General features: G+C 54.4%; 7 protein-coding genes across 7 annotated transcripts; 4 read left to right on the top strand and 3 right to left on the bottom strand.

The window, feature by feature from the left end:
* Window positions 1–25: 25 nt before the first annotated feature.
* On the top strand, window positions 26–4859 carry CAOG_03671 (hypothetical protein). Its single transcript, XM_004363342.2, has 7 exons — window positions 26–133; window positions 513–598; window positions 778–2902; window positions 2995–3097; window positions 3244–3776; window positions 3853–4322; window positions 4386–4859. Exons 1-5 carry the CDS (start codon window positions 83–85, stop codon window positions 3345–3347), a joined length of 2469 nt encoding a protein of 822 aa, XP_004363399.1. The 5' UTR covers window positions 26–82; the 3' UTR covers window positions 3348–3776; window positions 3853–4322; window positions 4386–4859.
* Window positions 3559–5758, bottom strand: CAOG_03670 (hypothetical protein). The gene is made up of 7 exons (XM_004363341.2): window positions 5614–5758; window positions 5469–5546; window positions 5304–5387; window positions 5155–5238; window positions 4984–5067; window positions 4838–4909; window positions 3559–4739 (listed from the first exon to the last, which is right to left on the bottom strand). The coding sequence occupies exons 1-7, from the start codon at window positions 5733–5735 to the stop codon at window positions 3686–3688; spliced, it is 1578 nt and encodes a 525-aa protein (XP_004363398.2). The 5' UTR covers window positions 5736–5758; the 3' UTR covers window positions 3559–3685.
* A 348-nt stretch (window positions 5759–6106) lies between these two features.
* Window positions 6107–6836, bottom strand: CAOG_03669 (hypothetical protein). Its single transcript, XM_004363340.2, has one exon. It carries the CDS (start codon window positions 6765–6767, stop codon window positions 6282–6284), a length of 486 nt encoding a protein of 161 aa, XP_004363397.1. The 5' UTR covers window positions 6768–6836; the 3' UTR covers window positions 6107–6281.
* Window positions 6837–7744: 908 nt separating this feature from the next.
* Window positions 7745–9482, top strand: CAOG_03668 (histone family protein). Its single transcript, XM_004363339.2, has 3 exons — window positions 7745–7961; window positions 8768–8993; window positions 9129–9482. The coding sequence occupies exons 1-3, from the start codon at window positions 7754–7756 to the stop codon at window positions 9223–9225; spliced, it is 531 nt and encodes a 176-aa protein (XP_004363396.1). The 5' UTR covers window positions 7745–7753; the 3' UTR covers window positions 9226–9482.
* Window positions 9483–10111: 629 nt separating this feature from the next.
* CAOG_03667 (tyrosine-protein kinase SYK) lies at window positions 10112–13869 on the top strand (the record flags this gene model as incomplete). Its single annotated transcript, XM_004363338.1, has 12 exons — window positions 10112–10380; window positions 10498–10569; window positions 10694–10768; window positions 10857–10928; window positions 11013–11087; window positions 11178–11249; window positions 11334–11405; window positions 11506–11577; window positions 11660–11731; window positions 11823–11974; window positions 12223–13694; window positions 13786–13869. The coding sequence occupies 12 exons, from the start codon at window positions 10112–10114 to the stop codon at window positions 13867–13869; spliced, it is 2559 nt and encodes an 852-aa protein (XP_004363395.1).
* A 313-nt stretch (window positions 13870–14182) lies between these two features.
* CAOG_03666 (hypothetical protein) lies at window positions 14183–15704 on the bottom strand. Its single transcript, XM_004363337.2, has 2 exons — window positions 15253–15704; window positions 14183–15115 (listed from the first exon to the last, which is right to left on the bottom strand). The coding sequence occupies exons 1-2, from the start codon at window positions 15679–15681 to the stop codon at window positions 14414–14416; spliced, it is 1131 nt and encodes a 376-aa protein (XP_004363394.2). The 5' UTR covers window positions 15682–15704; the 3' UTR covers window positions 14183–14413.
* A 104-nt stretch (window positions 15705–15808) lies between these two features.
* CAOG_03665 (CBL-interacting protein kinase 31) lies at window positions 15809–19501 on the top strand. Its single transcript, XM_004363336.2, has 5 exons — window positions 15809–16077; window positions 16297–16383; window positions 16491–16631; window positions 16713–16833; window positions 16935–19501. The coding sequence occupies exons 1-5, from the start codon at window positions 15862–15864 to the stop codon at window positions 19277–19279; spliced, it is 2910 nt and encodes a 969-aa protein (XP_004363393.2). The 5' UTR covers window positions 15809–15861; the 3' UTR covers window positions 19280–19501.
* Window positions 19502–19574: the final 73 nt, after the last annotated feature.

Below are 19574 nucleotides of genomic sequence, written 5' to 3'. Positions count from 1 at the left end.
TCTCTCTCTTGTTCTTTTGTTCTTTTTTTGCTTCAATTGCACTCCTTCTACTCGTTGGTTCTATCGTACTTTTTAGTACACTATGACGAGTGAGATTGTTCAGCTTCGTGCGCTGCTCACTGCCTTCGACCGGGTAAGGACGGCAGCAACCAGCCAGCTTTCCTTCCGCTTTCCACCACCCACCGCCCGCCACGACCATCCCACTCCTCATCACACACACACACCTGCAATGTCCCATCAGACATATCTCATGATGTCAAACGACGCGCGAGACCCCCCCCCCCAACCTTGACTGACTGACTTGAGCGGCTTGCCACGACGCCAGTTTTGAACCTCCAACTCTCTCTCCCCTCTCCCCCCAGTCTCAGTCATCGTCGCCTTGCTTTGAACGAAAACATCAAAACTTCCATCCATCAGTCGTGGAGTGTGTGTCGCGGGATGTTTGAAGCGCCGGCTGCTCTTTGCTGACTAACACAACGTTGAACTTCTCATTCAAAATTTTGCCGACGCAGGACGCAGCGTCCAAGCTCGATCCGCAGGCCATCCTCGCCTTCCTCGACGCAGCTCTGCCAGACGTTGCTCAGAACGCAGGCGAAAGGTACAAATGTTTGGGGTTGTTTTTGGGACGAGACGACAACGAAATCTGCCGCCCGTTTGGCTGAAACCTGCGCACTCACCCCCTCTCACCCTCTCTCACCCTCTCACCATGTCAATCTCGATATTTTTGCGTCTGCCTTGTTGTTTTGTTTTTTTGTTTTGTTTTGTTTGGGGTGTCAGCACGTTCTCGGCGGGCGTCCGCAAGGTGTCGAATCGCACGCGCGCAGTCCTCGCTGCTCAGTTCATCCGACTGCAACTCGTATCCACCCTCGAGCGCGAGGCGCTGCTGAGACTGTCGCAAAGGATGCACGCAGCAACGGCGGCAATGGTGCGGGCGGCGTTTGGCCTGTACGACCTGATGCCGACGGTCGCCTTCCATCACGGTTCCGGGCTCGAGCTCATCTGCCGTGCCGCCATCGAGCGCAAATACGCCAACTATGCGCTGGAGGGTTTCCGGTGTTTCCAGTCGCGACTTCCGGTTGTCTATGTGAGCACCACCTTGCGCTTTAGCAACAGCTTTTGCCGCGCGCTCGGGCTGCCGCTCAACTGCATTCGCGCAATCGCACCCACCCCTGGCGGCAACGGCATTTCTGCGCGCGCGCTCGAGAGCGCCATCCAGCGCGACACCCAGGCTGGTCGCGTGCCATTGCTCCTCGTGCTGGACACGGAGGCCCAGCTGTTGCTGCCGCGGCCTGAGGAAGAAATTGCCAAGCTCGCGGCCGTTGCTTCTGCCGCATCGCTTTGGGTGCATCTCACCGGCCAAGCGCTGTCCTCGCTGACTCTACCTTCCGGTACGCTGCTGCTGCGCGAGCTGGCCACCATGAGCGACTCTCTCGCGCTCCGCTTGGGCGACTGGCTGGGTCTGCCCACAGGCTTGATTCCACCCGCATACGTCTTCCGCTCGACACCGAAAGGGCCGCTCCTGCCCGTTGCTGGCGGTGGTGCGCTGTCTGCGAGCAAGTACACTGGCCACGCTTCCGCTCTGGCTGCTGCCGCCTTGTCCATGGACATTAACGATGCCTTCGTGCCCATGCCACTCTGGATGCTGCTCACCGAAGACGCCGCTGCGTCCTCATCGTCGCCCTCGTCAGCTGCGGCCACACCAACGTCATCCAGCAGCAGCAGCACTGGGGACGCCACCACCCCTACCACAGCAACCTCTTCGTCATCGCCCACCGCCCACGGCGGCCCACAGCAAAGCACCGTCGTCCCTTTCGCTGCCTCCGCCGCTGGTGCAGCAAGCCAACCTCCGGCCAATCCATCGGTGCCATCCGCGAGCCCGTTCCAGCGATATGCCCTGCGCGCGGCGGCGCTGTCTAGCCAGCTGCGTGCTTCGCTTCGGCAGCTCAAGACACTGCGAGAGGTCTTCCCCGATTGTTCTCATGTTCCCGGAGCAGTGTACTTTACATTTTCGCCCACTGTCGAGTGGGCAAGCGTGTCCTTCCCCCCATCCGAGGATGACACCCTGTCAGGTCTCAGCACGCCAACCACAACATCTGCACCACCGCAGTCGGTCGAGCGACGGGCGTCTCAATCGGAATCGCCGGCTCCCGACAGCTCGCTGGTGCGCACTGGAGCCCCGAGCCGACTCCACTCTGACGCGATTGTTGAGCGCATGGTTGCCCTTGCCGATCAGGTGCACTCGCAGCTCTTGACCCACGTCGTCGCCTCAAACACTCGCGTCGGCATCATTTTAACGCGCATTGACGGCAAGTGTGTCTTTTTGTATCAACCTGCTCTGACCGTGCCCACATTGGCCACGCAAGATGGCGAGATTGACGCCTTGGTGGGCGATTTGGACCGCCTTGCCCTGCTTTTCGACTCGACCCTCGCCCAGCGCGCTCTGTTCCATCGTCTCATCTCTTCCTCGGACAGTTTGGAACTGGTCGACCTCGAGCCTATTGCTGGACTCGGTGCTGTGCGGTATCGTCCGCCGCTGCTTGCCCAAGTTGGCAAGCCAGAGACCGCGGGGTCGGTCGTCGCTGGGGCTGGCGCTGCACCCGGTCCAACGGCCGCGGCCGTTAATCGTGTCAACCAGGAGATTGCCGCCACGCTTGCACGCTCACACACCATGTTTGCAGCTGGCCAAACGCGCTCTGGTGAACCGTGCTTGCTTGTGGGTGTGGATGCCGTGCCCGCCACCGTGCAAACCATCACTGCCATTGTTGATGCCATTTCTCGATGCTCGGCCGATGTCGAGGCAAACCTGCATCTGCCCCAATACCTCGACGAGTCTATTCAGCAGTCCATTCGTCAGGCCGAGGAGGATTTGAAGCGCGCCAACGACAACCAGTTTTACGAAGGGGTGCGTAGGAGCGTGCTGTTGTATAGGATTGCACCGCGATGCTTGACCTTTTCTCAATATCGAACGATTGCGATGGTTGGATGTTGTGTTAGGGCATTGTTCGTCATTTGCCAATCGTCGGCTCTGTCTGGGAGTGGTTTAGTCCTGCAGAAAAGCCAGCAGATATCGCTGGACGCCACTTTTCTCTGGCTTCCGGTGAGCACTTGAACGTTGCGTGCTTTAGGATGGGCCGATTTGTTTTGAACATGATAATTTCTCACGCTGTTGGATTTTTTTTTTTTTTTTTTTTGGGGGGGGGGTTTGCGTTCTTTGCTACCTTTTTTTTTTCGTTTGTTTTGTAGGTGTGCTCGAAAGCACTGAGGCTGTTCGCAAGTCCAAACAGCCCAACCATGACGATGGCAGTGTACCGGCGACTCCCACATCGGCAACGACCGCGAGTGGATGATGGCTTTTTTTTTTTCGACTTGTCTACCTGTTTTTTTTTTTTGGTTGGATGTGTGTTTCGGACGAGTGTTTGTCTTATTTTCAGTTGCGTTTTCGCGGCTTTCTCCTTTGCAACTTGTTGTCATTCTGATAAAGCTGTGTGATGGTTGGCTGGCTGGTGTTGAAAGTTGGCTGAGATCCACGTTTTTGGACATGATTTGTGAATGGTCGACTCGTGTTGAACAATGTTCCCTATTGCTCTTACAGTATGACATGTGTTGACAAGCTTAATTCTGAACCAATGACAAACGACAGACTGCACAGTTCAGGATGCTTTGGCACCAATCTTCACGTGGGAAATCAGGCATCCAAGGTAGCAATGAGGCGACCAAAGGAGGGACGTTCGTCGGCAATATCGTCAAGACACTTGAGGGCGAGAGTGACAATACCGGTGATGCTCTGGTGCTCTGCGTCACTTGGTTTGAGTGCCGAGTCCAACATCTCAATGAATTTCTGGTTGGACACAGCTTTCCGCGTTTCGGCCTTCAGTCGAGTCCCAGGCTTCGCGGCGGTTGCAAGCTCGAGCAAAATCATGCCAAACGCGTAGACGTCGGTCTTGACTGTCATGCGACCTTCCTCAAAGAACTCGGGACACATGTAAGGAGCTGTGCCTTGAGGAACCTTTGTGCGAAGGTAGCTCTTGTCATCAAGATGCTCGGCAGCACGGACGAGACCAAAATCAGACACTTTTGCATTAAAGTGTGCGTCCAACAGAACGTTGTCCGTCTTGAGGTCGAGGTGGAACAGAACTTGATCAGGGAGGGCTGTCTGGACGTAATGCATGCCACGGTCAACATCAGCCGCAATCTGATGGCGCTGGGACCAAGTCAGCGGAGGCGTGTTGTTTTTGCGGCTGAGACGGTCGCGAACAGAACCGTTTGGCATGAACTCATACACCAAGCAGTAGGCATCGTGACTTTTGGCATAGGACAGAATGGTAATGATGTTTCGGTGACGGAACTTCGACAAGGAGTCCAATTCTGATTGAAATGAGGCATAGCCTTTGATCGATTCGGCGGACAGTTTCTTGATCGCGACAGGAGGCCCAGGCAGACTGGCGCGGTACACGCGACCAAATGCTCCTTCGCCGAGCAGAGAATCATCAGCGAAATTTTTCGTGGCGGAGACGAGAGTGGCGAGAGGCACTTCGGGGATGGGTTGATCAACGTTCGATGCGAATCCATCAGCGGGTTGGTGGCGCTCAAGAGCGTCGATCCGATCAAGAGCTGATTTCAGATCGGAGCGAAGTTGTTGCAGCTCCTGTTCTTTGGCAGCAAGCTCGGTGCGCAATTGCTGATTCTTAGCTACTGCGGCCTGTTCGGCTGGTGACCGAGTACGCTGGTTGTCAAGAGCTCTGCCACCCAAGAAGCCCCAATTTCGCCAACGCAGATGAATGGCTTTGCTGTCCGCATTTGACTTCATGCAAGGATCCAATAAAGCAGAGAGTCTTACTTCAAGTGACAGGTGTTGCCGGTTTGTCGAAGCGCAATGATCTCAGCTTTGGTCAGGAAGTTACTCTCTAAACTGTTGCTGTCGGTTAGATCGCCTGTAGCATGAATTTAGCGTCTATCAGAGCATCTAAAGCAATTGATATTTACTAAAGCAAAGCCAGCGTCTTGTTCACACGGAGTGCCTCAGCAATCGCAAGAGCTCCGACCTCGCCAATCTGATTCTGTCGCAGACTATTCGTCCCGTCCATCAGTGAGCACTTCGAACGCCCTCCGTTGGACCACCCAACGACAAATATCGGTCAACGTGAGATGCCTTACTAGAGCGTGCCAAGCTTTGTGTTCACTTTGAGTGCCTCGGCGATCGCCTGCGCTCCAGCATCACCAATCTGATTGAACTCCAGTCTGTCCATCCTCTCCATCAGCGAGCACTCCACTCTCATGCACCAGTCAAAAGGGAGATGCTGTACCTAAGCTCAGTCAACGTCGTGTTCACTTTGAGCGCTTCAGCAATGCTTTGAGCGCCAGCATCGCCAATCTGATTCTCGCTCAGCCTGTCCATCACCACCAGCAGTCAGCACTCATCATGCTCGGCTGAATCACTCACATGCATCAGTCAAAGTGAGATGCCTTACACGAGCGTAGTCAGCGTCGTGTTTAACTTTAGAGCTTCAGCTATCGCGCGGGCTGCAAAATCGTCAATCTCGTGGAGCCTGTTTCTCATTTTTTTCGTCAGTACAAGCGCGCTGTGCTGGTCCAATAATTCGGGCTTTCGCTCACATAAGCACTCCGCTAGCATTCGTGACTCTGTCATACAACTCGCGCTGTCTCTCAGTCATGCGCTGTGAGGTGGAACGCGATGGAGCACTCATTAAAAAGCGAAAGTGAGCTCGTCTTAACATGGCATTGTGACCCAATTCAATGTTGTTTTCCCCATCAACCATCGTCGAGGGGCTACTGAGAGCCAGGCATCAATTGACTCGGTAATTCCGTGCTGTCACTTCAAAGCAAGCCGAACAAATGCTAAACAAGAACAAAAAACAACACGATCTGATTTTCCAGTCGTCGCCCTGACGCTGTCCTTCCTTTCTTGTTTTTGTGCAGTTTCATTTCCAAAAGGGTCTATGGGATTCGAGTTGCCATCCATCTGCGGCGTCTGGTCCATGTCTCAAAAGAATCGGGTTGTTGGTTCCTTTTTTTTTTTTTTTTTTTTTTTTGTTTCTGCTTGAGTTCTTTTCACGAAAAGGTTCGACACAGAAATGCACTCCGCAGGTCCTCAATATAATACAGGGCTTTATTTGACATATGAACACCACCAACATGGCGCAAGTGAAGTGGAAAGGAGTACAATGTGCAAAAGTGATGGGATCAGCGACAAGGCGGCCAGCGCGTTGAGACCAAACCAAAATGTTTGTTGTTCTGTTTTCGTTCGCTCGCGTGTGCGTTGTTTAGGCCTTCCACGCCTTGGGCATGTCCGAGGCCGCCAGAATTTCGCGATCGTTCAACCGACTGGAGCGACGCTCGACATGGCGTGCCTTGAGGCGGTGGAAGAAGGACGGGGCGCGATAACTGTCACCGGGTGGCGAGTTGGATGGCGAAGAATCCAACGAAGTTGAACGCGACAAATCGCCCAGCGATTCTGACCGTTGGTGGCGCCAAAGAGTGGCAAAGCTCATGTCATTGAGGCTTTCCGAGCTTCCTACGATGGTGAGTTCGTGGTGTGACATGGACGAAGCGAGGGAGAAACCGGTTCCGTTTCGGCCAGGCTGCGAAACCATCGCCGAAGCATCGTGTTCTGCCTCGAAAATGGCGTCGTTCATGGCGTCGTGCTCGTCCAGCAGCGAGCGGTTGACCTCTTTTGGTGCAGAGAACGAGCGCTTGCCTCGGTTGGAGGCAGTCGCGGACGTCATTGTGGGCGCGTTAGCAGACGGCATTTTGGCAATGTTTCAAGGAAATGATAGGAAAAATAACGAGACTGATATTGCTTCCAAAACAAGAGAAGGGCTTTTTAAAAGACTGAAACCGCTACCAAACCGCAGCGAACACGGCTTGGGGTTCCATACTTGAGGCGTCGAAGCGCTTCGTTGGTGCGGTTTTCCGTTTCTAAAACAGGGGTGTGGGACGGGTGCGTTGTACTCCTACGCCAGAAAGTTTGGATTGGCAAGCACCGCCAACCACCCACTGGCACAGATAGCACGCGTAACTGACAAAGTAAGGGACGGAATATCTTGTCCGAGGTCACAGAACGCAAAAGTCCAGCCTCGTGCTGAGGATGGTCCTGCTGTCAGCTTTGTATTTTGTTTGTTTGTAAGAAAAGACTCTGAAGAGTCACCAGCGAATCACCAAGGAGTCTCAGCTGGGGTGGGAGAGAAGAGGAAGCGGGGATGGATCGCGGTCTCAGCAACAAAAAGTTGAACGCTCGCGCGCGTTACAGCGCTTTGGGTCAATGAACGCAAAAACAGACCACCCACCATCTCAAAACGCTGAACAATGCTGTCCAATAAAGCAGTTCAACAACTCTTGTACGGTGGCTTGTATCCATCCAGATCGGCGGTACGGAGCCTGTTCTTACACGCAAAGTGCGTCAAGCTGTGCGCTTTGGAAGGTGCAAAAAATCCAAACCAAGCTCTTTTCGTTCCTGAACCGATCGATCGCAAGGAAGAAGTATGAAATAGCTGTTAAACCCTTGAAACCAGTCAACCGAAAAAAAGCCCCTCAAACCGCTCGTAAACCGCCAACCCGAATCGATCATCATGGCTGCTGAGAAGAAAGCGACAAAAACAAAAAAGTTTGACAAACGAGCAATTCCCCGCGTTGAATCCGCGGCCAAACATCCCCCCCCCAATACCTGATCAAGATGATTTCATCCAACTGCATGATATTTGTATTGCCAGGATGATGTCCAGTCCTTGTCTCACCCATGCCTCGCGCGCCACACCATACGCCGAGCGTTGCATCCCGCCACTCGTCCAGCCGCAGCTCGAGCGCCGTGTCGACACCCGTGCGCACCGGCATGGCCAAGCGCAGCGCAGGCGGTCTTCCTCTGAGCAGCCAAAGCAGCAGCCAGAGCAGCAGCCGAGGCAGCAGCCAGCAGCAGCAGCAGAGCGACACTCCCAGCAAGCATCGTGGTAAAATGGCCAAAAAATCAAAAAATCAAAAAAAAAAAAAAAAAAAAAAAAACTCAATGGAACAACTCAATGGAAAAAAAAAAATCAAGCGGATGATTTTTCCCGTTTCGTTGCCATCGCGCTTCACACTCTGCGTTTGGAGTGGTGCGTTCGACGAGATCGCGGCTCCGAAGTGTCCAAGAGCACGGCTCGCTGCCGCTTTGTCCTTCCCATTGCGCTTTTCACTGAAAAAAAAAGAAAAAAAAAGAAAGGAAAAATAAAAAAAAGGCCCAATCTTATCGCTGCTGATGTTGCATTTGGCAGCTACAGCAGCCGGGATTGCACATTGCGTTCAATGTTGTGTGCCGTTGTTCGTCACAGCGCACCGGGCTGATCCGCGAACAGCAGCGTTGCGACCAAAGCCAACCATCAAAAAAGAAAAAAAAAAAGCGCTCTTTTTTTTATTTTTGAATTTGAATTTTTTCCTCGCTTTTTTTTTTTTTTTTTTTGGGTTGCTCTTCAGCGCTTCTCGTCCATGGCTCCGCTCAGCCACTCGAGTATGCCACAGAATTGTTAGCCAATCGCGACATGAGATGCGAGGGGAGCGGCAGATGTGAGCACAAGCACGGCGACAAATCCACATCCCCAACTTGAAAAACCTGTCAAAATTTCGCTCTTGGTTTTTTTGCATTGATCGCTGTCGAGTCATGTCCGTCAGCAGATTGAGAGGGGAGCGGGGGGTCAAAGCCTGGTTGGAAACAATGTCATCACGATTGCTTTACTCACAGATCAGGCATCCACAAACACCATTGTCGGTGGCTCTACAGGTATTACCAAGCGCCGGTACCGACCAGGCACGGTCGCACTGCGCGAAATCCGCAAGTATCAACAGACGACCGACTTGTTGCTCCGGAAATTGCCGTTCGCGCGCGTCGTGCGCGAGGTCGCGTCTGAAATTAGCAAGCACGCCGACGGTCTGCGGTGGCAAGCACACGCCATCATGTGCTTGCAAGAGGCTGCGGAAGCCTTCCTCGTTCACCTGTTTGAGGACGCGTATGTCTCTACTGTGGTGGTTTTTTTTTGATGTTTGTCTTTGCTCGTTTGCCGATCTGGCCTCGTGGCACGGGACAGGGCTCGATGTTTACACGCACTCGCCGATTCTCACCCCTTCTGACCCGCTGTTCACAGAAATCTCTGCGCTTTGCACGCCAAGCGTGTGACGCTGTTCGTTTCCGACATTCAACTGGCACGACGCATTCGTGGCCCCACTGCTGGACTCGGCTAAGACCCCCTCCCTTTGTTGCTGCGAGGCTTATCGTTGCGTTGCTGGTTGTTTTGAGTTTTTGTTTACTTTGTTCGCCATTCAGCGCGCCCGTTTTGTCTGTGTGCGTGTGTGTGTGTGTGCGTGTGCGTGTGGTTTGCGTTTGTGCTTTGCCTGATTTCTTGTTGAAATCCACCTCTTGGGTTGCTTTTTCTCTCAGATAGTTGTTCAGCTCGTTGGATTTCTGTTGTTGTTGTTGTTGTTGTTGTTGTTGTTGTTGTTGTTGTTGTTGTGGTTGTTTCTTATTTTCGCGGGGTCTCCATCTCGTCCTCTTTTCAACTGCTACATGGCTTCACAATGCCTTCAATGGCGGCAGTCTTTCATCATCCCTGCAATTTTCGTGATTCCTGTTTTGTTGTTGTTGTTTTGTGTTTTTCACAAATCACCCGCTGTAACTCAAAGCCGTTCTACTCCCAACCGCGGCGCAACCTGACCGACCCACTCAATCCGCGTACGTCGACGTCTGCTTTCCCTCATAAACCGCTTGCGTTGAAGACAGCGCGAGCGAGACGCGAGAGAACGGTGGTGAAGCTTGTTTTTCTGCGGAATTCGACAAAAGTGCAGTGTTTGGGCTTCCATAATCACCCAAGGACACCCCCCCTCTCCCGACGCCGCTGCCTCTGGCCGTAGAGCATCTTCACGCTAGCAGCAGTGGAAGGACGGCAGGGTGGTTCGAGTCGGAGGGGGGGGGGAGACGAGTAGTTGCGTGCGGTTGTAGGTTTCTCACCCCTTAATCATTGGTCCCTGTTGTTGATCCCTTTTGCAGTTCACCTCAGCGACAAACTCACCTTCCATCTCCATCGGGAGCCAAAACCCATAAGCTACAGAAGCAACCAGCCCGACAACATACATGCCGAATCGTCCTCCAGCTGCAACAGGGCGAGGAAACCGCCGCCCGACTCACCTCGGCCGTAGTTTCGCAGCTCTAGTCGCAGCGCTCGGTTGCCTGTGCCTGTGCGTCGTCCACTTTGCCAGTGTGCCTGTGGACGCAGTCTATGCGTGTGACTTCCCGGGCCCGCCGGTCGTTCCCGGTGTCTGCTACTGCGCAGGAACAAGTGTCTCTGGGTGTCAAAGCAATCTCACAACATTGCCAACGTTCCCAGTCGAAACAACCTTTCTGTACGTTCGTCCTCGATTTGTTTTGATGATTTGTTTTCGCTGTACTGGTTGTTGGGACGAGACTAACCATCATTTTAAAAACCTTGGTTTCATGTCCCTCTTCTTTCTGCTCACCAGGAATCTCGCGTATATGCAGCTGACTCAGATCAGCGCGAATGCGTTCAGCGGTTTGAATCAGTTGACAATCTTGTAACTGTCACCATTGAGATCTCTGCTGTGCACCGATCATCATCTCGCCGCAAACATTGCATTCACTCGATGAATGTCTGTCATCTGCTTCACCCCCCCCACACACACACCCGCACACACACAGGTACTTTAACAACAATCAGCAATTACTGACAATCGCACCAGGCGCTTTCACCGGCTTGACTGCCTTGCAAACGCTGTACTTTCATCGCTGATGTCGCTTTTGATTCGTGTTTACCGCTCGGATGCAATTGAACTCACGTCGTTTGTTTATCGCCGGTGCGCAGCTCAATCTCCAATACCGGACTGACTGCCATTCCAACAACGGCATTGACTTCCTTGACACTTCTGAGCACGCTGTAGGTCACCCCCCCCAACTCAATGTGCGCTTGCGTGGTAGGAGTGAACGTGCGAATTCCTTATTGCGCATCATTATTGAACAGGACAATCGATTCCAATCCGTACATTACTTCGGTTGAATCGAACGCGTTCGCAGGGCTTACTTCCTTGACCATGTTGTAAGCCCGAATTCGAAAAAACCCCAACCCATGCATGCCATGCTTTCACTGGTCTCGAAACTCATTCGGTGTTGTTTTTGTGGCCTGTAGAACTCTCACCTACAATCAAATCACTAGCATTGCCGGGTTTGCTTTCTCATCACTCACCTCGCTCATGACTATGTATGCTTGCTGATCTGTGCCGTGTGCGGAGTGCTCGTAAACGTGCGAATGATACCAACTCCTCCTCCACTCGGACCGAAACAGAGCTCTGAGCTATAATCCTGTCTCAACGCTAGCGCCGAACGCTTTTGCTGGCCCATCCTCGCTCACCAGACTGTTCGTTCCGCCAAACAGCCGACGCGAGCGTGAAGGCGACCGTTCTTGCTTCTTACTTTTCATCCGTTCGTGCCTGCGCCGTTGTCATCTTTCATCGTAGGACCTTTGGAACGAATCGACTGACCACTCTGCCATCCAACGCCTTCTCTGGACTGTCGGCTCTAAAGTTCTTGTGAGCATTGTCTCGTCAATTTCCAACCGCGATTGCACAGCACGGCTTTTGCTTTGCTCATATTCGCCGTTTTATCCAACAGAGATCTTTCGACATCTCAATTTATGACACTTCCCTTCAACGCCTTCTCCGGACTCAATCAGCTTGTGACATTGTGCGGTGTTATGGTTCATTTTTTGCGCCGTTGCTGTATCCTTTATTACCGCGTTATCTCACAACGTTGCACCTGCCGCTGATCCTTGTAGGTATCTTCGAGACTCACCGATGACTACGCTTCCTCCGGGATTATTCCAAGGTCTGTACTCGCTAAGTTCGGTGGTGTTGGCCCCAAACAACTTTACCTTCAGTGGCAGTACAGCGCCGCCTAGCACCTACATTTCTGCCTCCAACCCTGCCAGTAAGCACGCTTACGTTTCGTTGACCTTGTGCAAGTTTTCGTGGCTAACACACTAATTTTGACACCACCAGTGTGCAGTGCCAGTTGCGCAACTTGCGTTTCCTCGGCCTCCAATTGCTGCCCAACAAATTGCCTCTACTGTGACGACGCAGCAACATGTTCTACCTGCTATCCTGGCTACATCATGCAGAGTGGTTACTGCGTCGTTTCGCCCGCCTCTACTTCCGTGGCGTCATTGGCTTCCGCAGCCTCCAGATCCGCCGCTTCGAGTTTTTCAGCGTTCATTGCGACAAGTGCGACTGCCAGGTCAGCGTCCTCGGCTACTGCTGCATCTGCGTCTGCTGCCTCTTTCGCTTCTGCCTCCGCTGCATCTCTCGCCCTCGCCATCGCTACATCCGTTGCATCTTACGCTTCGCATCTAGTGGCTGCATCTGCGTCTGCTGCTTCCACCGCTTCAGCCTCCGCCGCAGTTCTTGCCTCCGCCATCTCTGCATCCGTCGCATCTCAAGCTTCCAGTCTGGTGGCTGCGTCGGCATCCGCGGCCTCTACTGCTTCAGCCTCCGCCGGAATTCTTGCCTCCGCTGCTTCTACAGCTTCAGCATCCCTCGCATCCGTCGCATCCGTCGCGTCCGTCGCAACGACCGCATCCGCATCCGTGGCATCCACGGCATCCGCCTCCGCCGCATCTGCAGAGTTTGTTCGATCAACCAGCGCAGTTGTTGCCGAGTCAGCCGCCTCCCTAAGCTCATTGTCTGCGGCCTCCGTTGGAGCCGCTACTAGCGGACTGAGGGCAGCTTCAGGCAGCGGCGGCTCTGTCGCCGGTGTTGTTGGAGGCGTCGCAGGAGGAATCGTCGTGGTGGCGCTGCTTGTTGCGTTGCTCGTGCTTCGCCGACGGCGCCAGCGTCAGCGCCACAATTTGGAATCGGCGAGCAAGACCAGTGTGCCGTTGGTGCCAATGCAGAGTGTCCAGCTCTCCCCGGCCTCATCAGGCGTCATGGAGGAGCCAACGTACGCCACCGCCAAAATGCCCCACGCAGCTGCTGCGGCCGATCCAACCTATGCTGCGGTCGGCCAGGTTGGCTACAGCACTCCAGAGTATGCGTACGCGGCATCCGAGCGAATCTACAGCTCGGCTGCACCGGTGACCCGATCGCTGCGTGACGGTATTCTGATGGGAGCGAAACTCGGCTCGGGTGCCTTTGGCGTGGTTTTGCGCGGTCAGCTGCCCAGAAACCTGGTGCCAGCCGATGCCCAGTACCTGCTGACGAGCCCGACTCAGCAGTACCTCGATGTCGCCGTCAAGAAAATGCTCCCGGACGCCACCGACAAGGATCGCAAAGAATTCATCGAGGAAGTCCGCATGGTGACGCAGTTCAGCAATCCCAATGTCGTTCGTGCCATTGCCGCCCTGCTCGAGGCAGAGCCGTTCATGTGCGTGTTGGAGCTGATGCCGTATGGCGATTTGCGTGCCGTGCTGCAAAAATCCCAGCTTCGCAATATCGAGTGGTCTGTGGGTGAGTTTGCGCATGCCCTTGCGCAAGTGGCGTCCGGCCTGGACTATCTGCAGTCCATTCGGTTTGTGCACCGCGACATTGCGGCGCGCAACTGTCTCGTGGGAGCTGGCCTGGCGGTCAAAATTTCAGATTTTGGTCTTTCGCGCTCGCTGGCCGCTGAAAGCGATTACTATCGCATGCAGACGAAAGGACGTCTACCAGTCAAGGTGAGCCCTCAAGTGGTTGCGAATGGTGGACAGTGCAACACAAGTGTATCTTGAAACTAACAAACAAAATCGACTCTTTTAACTTTGACAGTGGATGGCCCCTGAGTGTTTACTCTTCCGCAAGTTTACGCATCAAAGTGATGTGTGGGCGTTTGGCATTTTGGCTTGTAAGTGACAGAGGGGACCAGCAGGGTTTGGGGAAATCGATTTTGTTTTTCGCGGTGTTTGATTGACCCTGATTCGTTTTTTACCTTGCAGGGGAAGTTTATGCATACGGCGCCTCGCCTTATGGCAAAACAACTGGCCCAGAGATACTCGCCGCGATCGAATCTGGACGCAGGCTCGAGCAGCCTGACGCTTGTCCTGTTGCGACGTTCGAGCAAATGTATCGCTGCTGGGAGCGAGATCCAGATGCTCGTCCTTCGTTCCATCATCTTTGCTCCTTCTTTTCTGCTTCGGCCTCCGGCCATTCTATTCGAGATGTTGGTTTGTTGGTCAATGGATAGCGGTGCAAGACACATGAAGAGTAATTGGAGAGCAATGCTCGATTCTTTGAAAATAAATAAATCACGCCTCTCATATCAAAGCGTTTGACACACAAAAGCGAATCAAAGACACCCTTGTAACAAGACGATGGGACACCAAGGAGACAAGCAATCGATCCGCTTCTCGCAACGCACAACTGAATGACCGGATATGCCTAGGAACGCATTGCGCAATCACCGCTTGAGTCTGGATCCGTTGCGCTCCATCCATCGTGAAAACGTCCGATCCATGGCGTCATCCATCGTTGTTGTGGGAGAATTTCGCTTGACAGCGTTGAGAATGGACGTCGCTTGCTTTGCGTCGTTTTCAGGGCCACGACTCCCCAATGAGGCGAGCTGGGCACGAAGCCCTCCAGCTTGAGTTCGAATCATCGCCGCAAAGTCGTACATGTCGTCCTCTTGCGTGGCCGCGTCTCCTCGCCAGGTTTTTGTGTTTGTTTGAGGGTCAAAGCTGAAGCTGGTAGAGGCATGTTTCAAGGGATGTGATCCCGACTGTGCTTTGCGCTGAGTGCTGTGCTGTTGCTGTTGTTGTTGTTGTTGTGCTCGAGAGCTACCAGACACGGACTTTGCCGCTGGCAGCATAGAGTCGAGAAAGAGTTGCATGGCAACCTTTCGTCGCAGTTTACCCCGCTCGGCGGCCGAGACCCCGTAATACTGCACGTGAGGCACACCACTTGTGCGCATGACAATATCAGCAGTGGGTTTGGTCAGCAGGCCGGATATTTCTCGGTGGCCTGCAATCTGAGTTTCGGTGGACGCTGATCCGGCGGTTGTGTCTGCAACATAGAACGCCACTCGGACAGACGTCGGCAGTGTTTCGACACGCGCTGCATCCTCGCACGCTTGCAGGTGCGCGTTCACCTCTTGCAACGAAGCCTGTTTCGCACAGCAGCAGTGAGTGCATGGTTTTCGAGCAGATTTTGGCTCCCAATCGATACTCGTCGTCCAAATCCCGCTTCCTCCGCCCCCGCCTCCCTTCCCCTCAGCCCTCAATCTCTCCAACGTAGACCTACTTGATTGAGAGACTGCACCTGGGGCACTGCGCCAAACCGGTCTGGATGGACCTTGAGCAGAAACTCTTTGAACTGGACCTGGACGTCTCTCGGCGGCGCTTGGCTCGTCCCATCGCCCGCCCTCTCTGGCCGTCGGTTGGCATTCGCATGAGATGCGGTCGATTGCGCCTGATTTCCTGCAGCGGCCTCGGCAGCAGCGGCAGCGGACGCAGCATAGCGGTTTTTCCACGCGGACCCGGCGCCCGTCGCTCGCTTTGTCCTTGCTCCCGCGCCCGATGATGATCCCGTCGATGACGATGACGATGACGATGGCGACAGTGCCACAGTTCCAATGCACGAGAATGCACGCGTCCTGGTCGCAATGCACTCCTGCACTGCCGTCGCGAGGCATTGCGTGTAAGCCGCTCGCATTTGCTGTCTGAGCAGCATTTTCGCGCGCTCACCGACTGAGACTGAGACTGAGCTCTGAGACTGAGATTGAGGCTGAGGCTGAGGCTGGTATCTCCAGACGAATGGATCTAATGCATACCCACGTCACTGCCTTGTCAGTCCTTCTTCCTACATACTGGCGTTGGCAAGCGAGAGGCAGTTCAGTTCGCCTGAGGCGTCATGCAGTTCGGTGGCGATGCTGTGACCAGCATTCAGAACAGCAACCATCACCTGCATCCATCAGCGAGCAGTCGGTCCTTGAATGCAGCTGCAGTCGATGCTGGTGGTGCCAATACTGCCAATAGTGCCAATGGTGCCAATGGTGCCAATGGGTCGATTCTGATGACCAGCCGTGGCAGCAATGAAAGCAAAAGCAGTGGCGCAGTCCCGTTCAGAGTTGAGTCAAACAGCCCACCACCACCCTCTTCCATCCATCTTGTGCATGACCATGTACACTTTTGCTAGTGTTTGACTGAGCGTCAAAGCCGCTGGGCGCGGGGACAGAGATGGGGTCGTTCCAACACTCGCGCCAAACCTTCGGTTGGAATAGGCGCGCACTTCAACTCAACTCAACTCGCCCTTGGTCATCCTCATGCTTCTGGTTGCTGCAACCAGTCTGTAGGTGCGTACTTTTATCACGTCGAGCAGGACTTGCTGGGCGGCGGTTCATTCGCACGCGTCTATCGCGCCACGCACAAGTTTGTAAGCACTTTTCGCACCGAGCGCGTTGTTGGTTCCCCCTCCCACCTCCAACACCTGAAAAGCAAAGTTACCAAGTGACAGTCGATAAATATTGGGATGTGCGTTAGATCCACGGACACTATGCAGCACTCAAGCAAGTCAAGCGAAACGCGCTCGATACGCGACGCGCGGCTGTCACTCTCAGACTGGAACTCACCACAATGCGTCGACTCAACCATCCGAACGTTGTGCGATTGTACGGCTCCAAGGTACGCTCGCCGCTCGTTGATATTGCTTTAGATTGGTGATCGAGTTGTGTGTCAATGAACTGGACTCGGTTGTGTCTGCAGGAAACGAGAGAAAACATCTACCTGTTGATGGAATACTGCGCAGCGGGCGATCTCGGGCACTTTATTGACGAGCGAGGGCGATTATCCGAGGCAGTAACAAGATCAATCATGACACAGCTGAGTACGGCGGTGGTTGTACACAGTGTTGCGCGATGTGACGTGCTGGGCATTGCCGAGATCTGAAACCTGGGGCTCTCTCACTCGCCTCACTTTGACACGCAGTTGCTGCGCTCTTGCACATGCGAAGCGCAAACGTTACACACCGCGATATCAAGCCCCGAAACCTTCTGTTGCAGCCATTTGCCCACGGAAAATTGATGGTCAAAGTGGCCGACTTTGGGCTCGCTTGTCAGCAGCAAGCGGAGGAGCGGCATTCGGAAATCTGCGGCTCGCCTTTGTACATGGCTCCGGAAATCTTGATGCAGAGGCGATACGGTCCATCGGTCGACCTGTGGTCTGCCGGAGTTGTCCAGTTTGAGTGCATCACTGGCCACGTCCCGTACCGAGCCGCGAGCGGACCTGCTCTTCTCGATGCCATTCGCGCTGCACAGAGCCAACCGCACCCTCTTTTGGGCTCGCAGGCTGTCTCAGCATTGCAACCATCGGTAACGCCCTCCCCACCTGCGACGCTCCGCAACCCTCCTCCCGACAGATCGCCAGAGCCGCAGCTGACTGCTGGTGGTGGTGGTCAAATCAACGGCAGCACCGCGAATACGCCAACACCTCTCCCACCGCTGAATTTTGAGTACGCCACACTCACTGCTCCCCGGCAAATTGCAGCGCTTCAACCGCTTCCTTCTGTCAGTCAGCCTTTCCGGGATTTGCTCTGCAGTCTCCTGCAGATGGATGCGAAAAAACGCGCCTCGTTCGATGATTTGGCACGCAACCCCTATCTGAACGTGACTCGGTACAACGTAGCCTGGCACACGCCTTCTTTGAACATTCTGGATGTTCTGGTGGCTGATGAGCGTCAGTGTCGACCCGAACCTGTTCACGCGGAATCCCTCGATCGACGACTCTCTATTGATGCAAGTCAGCCCGATCAAACCCATCTTGGTATCACGCACAAGGCAGACTTGAATCGGAGGCGGTCCTTGGACACGCGGTTTGGCGACACACAAGCGCAAGCCGCTTGGTCTGCCAGTTTCAAATCCATCTCGGTCTCAAATGTCAAAGATGGACGAGCAGGTTTCATCAAGTCGGACGCTGCCGAGTCGTTCGCCACCTCCACACAAGCCGAATCTGCCATTGCCGCTCGACCTCCACCTCCAGTCATTCTCATTAACAGGGCCACGATCGGTACGTCGGCATCAAAAGCAACAGGCCCACCGCCGCTCGTGTCCCCTACCGCTCGCAAGGCACTTCCCGAGCACATGATTGATGTGGAATCAGCAGACAGACTCCAGCGTGACGAGCGGCTTCAAGCAGCACGCGCTGCCAGTCGCAGGTCGTCAGCATGCGCTGGAAACGAGCCAACTCTCACGGCCACCTCCTCCGCCTTGCCGCGGGAACCAGTGATCGAGGTCGATCAGCCAGCGAAAACGGGCCAAGATGATGCTGACAGCGATTCCGACTCGGACGACGGCTGGTCGCCAGCCACACTCAGAGCCGCAATGTCAATTGCCAGATCCGTGTCCCCGTTGCAGAGCGGAGAGCCAAACCAGGCACACTTTCTTACTGGAATTGTGCCGGCCTTTCCAAAAACAACTCCCAGAGACCCGCGAAACGCCCCGCATCTCCTGCCTGCCAGTGTCCCGTCTCGAGCGTTGAGCTTGGAGTCTGTCGAGCTGGCAGGATCACTGCAGTCAACTATCGGGCAGTCAGGTCCGCAGTCCCCAGACGTCGACGACCGGGAGGTCTCGCGCGCCATGGCTTCATTCTACGAGGAGCAAGTCAGACAGGTGGTGGGAGGTCCTGCGTCCAGGCGCGCTTCGTTCGATCAAAACGGGCTGCCGCTGCCCTACCTTCAGCACCGCTCCAACTCGGATGGGTCTGTATTGGCGCACTATCGGCGCGACAGCACTTTGACAACATCCGTTGTGGAATCACCTCAGCCCAACGCTATCAATTTCGACAGTCCGCTCCCGGCTTTCGCCACAAAATCCGCCACACGACCGCCACCGCTTCCTATTGGTATTTCGGTACTGTCAGGCCCCGTCCCGCCTTCGAGAGCACGCCGAACGAACGAACCCGCCACTGCTGCATCCTTGGAAGCCACCTCGACGTTGTCGACATTGGACGCTGGCTCGTCGACGCCCGTCTTCTCGCAAACCTCGACGGCGTCCAGTCCACTGCGCACTGCAACCTCCATGCAGCGGCCGTCGAGTCAAAGTGGCAGTTGGAGTCGACCGTCACCGGCACGAGCCGTTCGCCTGAATGTCTCGGCAGCACTGGCTCCCGGCAATGAACTGTGGAACCAGTCCGCCCTGTCAAACTTTCAGCAAGACCAGCAAATGTTTCTCACACAACAGACCCAAGAGCAGTTTAGTGACGCAGCAGCGCCGCCTGTTGTTCCTCGGAGCACGAATCTGTTCAATCGCGGTCGTCGAGGCCCGCTCAATAACTGAGCCACCGTCCCGCTTTGGCGGTTGAGGAAGCATTGGTAAACGAACCAGTGATAGCCCTTGCGTTCGTCTCAACCAGGATGCATCTCATCCCAGCAACAAGCCGCGCAGATCAGACCATCACCATAAAGTTTTTTTTTCTCCTTTTTCTTATTCGCAATGTTGGAATAAAGCTTCCGATGGCACAGTTGATCGCCATGTATTGCTTTGCTTCAATCGATTCATGGTACCACGGGTGCTACGAAGCCCTACCACGCCGCGTCAACGTACCACGGGTGCTACGAAGCCCTACCACGCC

Source organism: Capsaspora owczarzaki (assembly GCF_000151315.2).
Source record: "Capsaspora owczarzaki ATCC 30864 unplaced genomic scaffold supercont2.5, whole genome shotgun sequence".
NCBI lineage: Eukaryota > Filasterea > Ministeriida > Capsasporidae > Capsaspora > Capsaspora owczarzaki.
This window is presented reverse-complemented; position numbering and strand designations above follow the sequence as displayed.

Excerpts from the sequence above, each read along its gene's own strand:
- CAOG_03670 (XM_004363341.2), bottom strand. The coding sequence starts at position 5,735 with ATGTTAAGACGAGCTCACTTTCGCTTTTTAATGAGTGCTCCATCGCGT. Across the intron at positions 4,910-4,983 it reads AAGACGCTGGCTTTGCTTTA|TTTAGAGAGTAACTTCCTGA; the intron begins GTAAATATCAAT and ends CGACAGCAACAG. Across the intron at positions 4,740-4,837 it reads GGCAACACCTGTCACTTGAA|AGCTCTTGACAACCAGCGTA; the intron begins GTAAGACTCTCT and ends CTTGGGTGGCAG.
- CAOG_03669 (XM_004363340.2), bottom strand. The coding sequence starts at position 6,767 with ATGCCGTCTGCTAACGCGCCCACAATGACGTCCGCGACTGCCTCCAAC.
- CAOG_03665 (XM_004363336.2), top strand. The coding sequence starts at position 15,862 with ATGCAGTTCGGTGGCGATGCTGTGACCAGCATTCAGAACAGCAACCAT. Across the intron at positions 16,078-16,296 it reads GTGGCGCAGTCCCGTTCAGA|TCTGTAGGTGCGTACTTTTA; the intron begins GTTGAGTCAAAC and ends TGCTGCAACCAG. Across the intron at positions 16,834-16,934 it reads ATCAATCATGACACAGCTGA|TTGCTGCGCTCTTGCACATG; the intron begins GTACGGCGGTGG and ends TTTGACACGCAG.
- CAOG_03668 (XM_004363339.2), top strand. The coding sequence starts at position 7,754 with ATGCCTCGCGCGCCACACCATACGCCGAGCGTTGCATCCCGCCACTCG. Across the intron at positions 7,962-8,767 it reads CACTCCCAGCAAGCATCGTG|GTATTACCAAGCGCCGGTAC; the intron begins GTAAAATGGCCA and ends GTGGCTCTACAG. Across the intron at positions 8,994-9,128 it reads GTTCACCTGTTTGAGGACGC|AAATCTCTGCGCTTTGCACG; the intron begins GTATGTCTCTAC and ends CGCTGTTCACAG.
- CAOG_03671 (XM_004363342.2), top strand. The coding sequence starts at position 83 with ATGACGAGTGAGATTGTTCAGCTTCGTGCGCTGCTCACTGCCTTCGAC. Across the intron at positions 2,903-2,994 it reads ACAACCAGTTTTACGAAGGG|GGCATTGTTCGTCATTTGCC; the intron begins GTGCGTAGGAGC and ends ATGTTGTGTTAG. Across the intron at positions 3,098-3,243 it reads CCACTTTTCTCTGGCTTCCG|GTGTGCTCGAAAGCACTGAG; the intron begins GTGAGCACTTGA and ends TTTGTTTTGTAG.
- CAOG_03666 (XM_004363337.2), bottom strand. The coding sequence starts at position 15,681 with ATGCTGCTCAGACAGCAAATGCGAGCGGCTTACACGCAATGCCTCGCG. Across the intron at positions 15,116-15,252 it reads AGGTGCAGTCTCTCAATCAA|GCTTCGTTGCAAGAGGTGAA; the intron begins GTAGGTCTACGT and ends TGTGCGAAACAG.